The sequence below is a fragment of the Crocuta crocuta genome, unplaced genomic scaffold (assembly GCF_008692635.1).
Source record: "Crocuta crocuta isolate KB4526 unplaced genomic scaffold, BGI_CrCroc_1.0 scaffold1156, whole genome shotgun sequence".
In the NCBI taxonomy this organism is placed as follows: Eukaryota; Metazoa; Chordata; class Mammalia; order Carnivora; family Hyaenidae; genus Crocuta; species Crocuta crocuta.
In genome coordinates, this window is record NW_027528862.1 from 460071 (window position 1) to 463709 (window position 3639).

The 3639-nt window shown below is 34.0% G+C and overlaps 1 protein-coding gene across 4 annotated transcripts in view; it reads left to right on the plus strand.

The window, feature by feature from the left end:
• MCTS1 (MCTS1 re-initiation and release factor) overlaps nt 1–3639 on the plus strand; it is a 16893-nt gene that overhangs the window by 2671 nt on the left and 10583 nt on the right. For all 4 annotated transcript variants that reach the window (XM_077756282.1, XM_077756281.1, XM_077756279.1 and 1 more), the window contains exons 2-3: nt 385–537; nt 1093–1190. In XM_077756282.1, the coding sequence (XP_077612408.1) occupies nt 385–537; nt 1093–1190 (251 nt within the window). The remainder of the gene's footprint in view (nt 1–384; nt 538–1092; nt 1191–3639) is intronic.

Sequence of the window (3639 nt, forward strand, 5' to 3'; positions counted from 1 at the left end):
GAGGGTGTTTTGTTTTACTTTTTTTTTTGTTTACACAGGTTTTGTTATAGGTGGGAAATTGTTTCTTCCTGGGTAAAATTGAGTAGGGTTTTCCAGGAAGGGGATTTGTGTAGCTAATTACAGATTATAACGTGAAATCTGTCTCATATCCTCCCACCTGCCCGTCCCCTCCATTGTGTATACATGTGGTTTAATATTGTATTAAGACACTGGTTTGGGGCTGGGCAGAATAAAAGAAATGATATTTTTAAAATCAATTTATTCCATAATTATTTTAGACATCTAAATACTTGGGAATAGATGACTAATTAAAACAATACCTTTAGCTATTCTGATATTTTTGCTTAGAAATCCCATTTTTTCTTTGCAAAAATCATTTGACAGATTTGATGAAAAAGAAAATGTGTCCAACTGCATCCAGTTGAAAACCTCAGTTATAAAAGGTATTAAGAACCAATTGATAGAGCAATTTCCAGGTATTGAACCATGGCTTAATCAAATCATGCCTAAGAAAGATCCTGTCAAAATAGTTCGATGGTAAGTCTTTATTTATCTCTATGCAAAGCTCAGAGTGGCTGAATATCGTATGATTAGATTGCACTCATAAAAAATGGAATTATTTTCACATTAACCATTAGTAGATTAATTATAACAGCAGATAAACAGAATAAGTCTAAAACATCAATATTCGTATTTTCAAGTGTTTCTCTATGTTTGTGAAAAATGTGGCTTTGTGTACTGATTATTTTATCAAAGAGTTAAATGTTTTTATTCAGACTTGGATTTAATTTATTTCAGTTTGTACTTAAATATTTGTTTTACTGAATTATCTAAAGATGAAATTAAAATAATAAAATTTGAAATAAAATTACAGTAGGTCATATTTTTCTTATTTTTTCTACTGGACTGGTATGGTAGATGAAACAATTTAAATAATGTTTTTTTTTGCCTGGATATTTAATGAAATTAAAAAGAGGTTGCTGTATCTTTGTATATGTATGTTTCATATTTTTTATTATTTAAAGGATGTTTGGCATATTCATTTTTGAAAGAAAATGTCTAACTTGGTACTTTGTGACACTTGTCTTACAGCCATGAACATATAGAAATCATTACAGTAAATGGAGAATTACTGTTTTTTAGACAAAGAGAAGGGCCTTTTTATCCAACCCTAAGGTTACTTCACAAATGTAAGTCTTGTTAGAAAATATGTCTTTGGGGATATGGAAAGACATAAGGGGTGTTGAAAGTGACTTCTAGTAGTTAACTTATTTATTAACACTAGGTGATCTGGAGTATAAACCTAAAACGAATCTCCATCTTGTGGTAAATCTGAAAAATGCAAATTCTCTCATTATGTAGTCCAGAAAGGCCAAGAAAGAACACTCATTCATTCATTCAGCAAATATTTATTGAACTCCTATGTGTCAGGCCCTGAGCTAGGTACTGAGAATATGATGGGAAGCAAAGGCAGACATGGTCCCTGTCCTATGAAGCTAACAGTCTAGTTGGAAGGATAGACAATTAGATCATTGCATGATGTATATTCACAAACTGTGATAAGTGCTGTGAGTACTTGTTTTACATTTATATCTACATTCGCCTCATAGAGATTAACTCTATATAAGGGGGAAAAAATTGGCTAATTGTGGGAGTCCCAGTTATTGTTAGTTGGGTGCCAAGGTCAGGTGTTGTGAAACAAAATAACGTTTGTTACATACCTACATTTGTACATCGTCAGGCCGAGTACATTCCAAAAGAAAATTCAAAGGAGATAAAATCCTGGTGCATAAGAGGTTTTCAACTGTGAAGTTAAAATTTCTGCTTTTCAAACCAGTGTATTTCTGGCATTCTAGCCAAGAGGCAAAAAGGAAGGGAGCGACTGGAAGGCTCTGTAGGTCGTAGTGGTAACTTAATGAGTTTGGTTTTTGGTAAGAAGTGATCAATTTTGAATTACATGGTGGAGCAGAGGTCTGGAGCAGTAAGGCAAATCTTAAAAGAGGTGAATCATTTTAGTATTTATAAAGGATTATTTACAATTACTTGATTAACTATTGATTTCATCAGGTTAATAAAGTACAGTGGAGAGAAATTGAGTCCTGATGCAGTGGGAAAAAGTTTAAAATGAAAATATTTTGGTGATGTTAATTCCTACTCAACTAAAAGAAGACAGAGACAAAATACTCAAATGTATTGCATGAATCTAGATTAGATCCTGGTTTGAAAAGTAAATTCAAGCCCTCCTTCCCCCACAAAAAAGATAAAAAACACTTTCTTAGGGCTCTTGAGGGGGAATTTGAATATGGTCTGACTATAAGACAATATTGTGGAACTATTGTTAAATTTCTAGGTATGATAATAGTATTGTAGTTATGTAGAAGAATGACTTTATTTTTAGGTGATATGTGCTTATTTATGGTGAAGCATCATGTTTGAAATTTCAAATGATAGAGGACAAAATGTGCATAAATAGAAAGAGATAAAGCAAAGGGTTAATGAATGATTGTTCAGTCTCAGTGGGTGGTGGCCAAGTGTTCATTGAACTATTCTTTTTTTAACCTTTTTTAATGTTTGTTTATTTTTGAGAGAGAGACACTGAGTAGGGGAGGGGCGGAGAGAGAGAAGGAGGGAGACACAGAATCTGAAACAGGCTCCAGGCTCTGAGCTGTCAGCACAGAGCCTGACATGGGGCTCGAACTCTGAAGGGCGAGATCATGACCTGAGCTGAAATTGGATGCTCAACTGACTGAGCCACACAGGCGCCCCTTCATTGAACTATTCTTAACAGTTTTTCTGTATGTTAAGCATTTGCATAATAAGTTGGAAGAGAAAGGTATTCCTATTTAATAATATTTTGCTGGGAACCAACCTTTTAGAACATCCTAAAGTTATTGATGTGCAAGAAGCAGGATAATATGGTGATTAAAAGCATACTTGGAGTTAGGCAGACCTGGGTTCAATTCCCAGTGCATGTCACTTTTCCCAAGCCACTTAAACAGGTCAAGTCACTTAACTTGTTTAAGCTTTCTTTTCTTTTCTTTCTTTTTTTTTTTTAAGATTTTTAATTTTTAAGTCATTTCTACACCCAAAACGGGGCTTGAACTCACAACCCCAAGTTCAGGAGTTGCATATTCTACCAACTGAGCCAGCCAGGAGCTCCTTAAGTTTTATTTCCTTATCTTTAAAAATGGATATATTGTATATTATATCTCCCAGGATTGTAAGGATTACATGAGATCGTGTATACAACGCCTAGAACACAGTAATGGCTCAATGTGTGATAGCCATTGTAATGATGTAGTAATTGTTGAGTAATGTCCACTGCTACTGTATATTATCATCATCATGATCAAGATCATCATCATCATTGTTATTAAAGGGCAGGTATTAACAAGGATAGAGAGCTAGAAAACAAATTATGTATAAATGCATTCATTCAGGTTCTTTCTTTTCAATAAGATGTTCAAATTCATTTGGAGCCATGTTTAAATTAATTTGTGGTCTTGGTAGGAAAAATACTTATTCTCTGACTAGTGGGAGGGCTAGTGGTAAGACATTAAAGTGAAAAAATGTTACCAATTATTAATATACCTAGAAAGCCCTGAGAGGTACTAAAAGGTATTCCCTGCACCCCGCAAT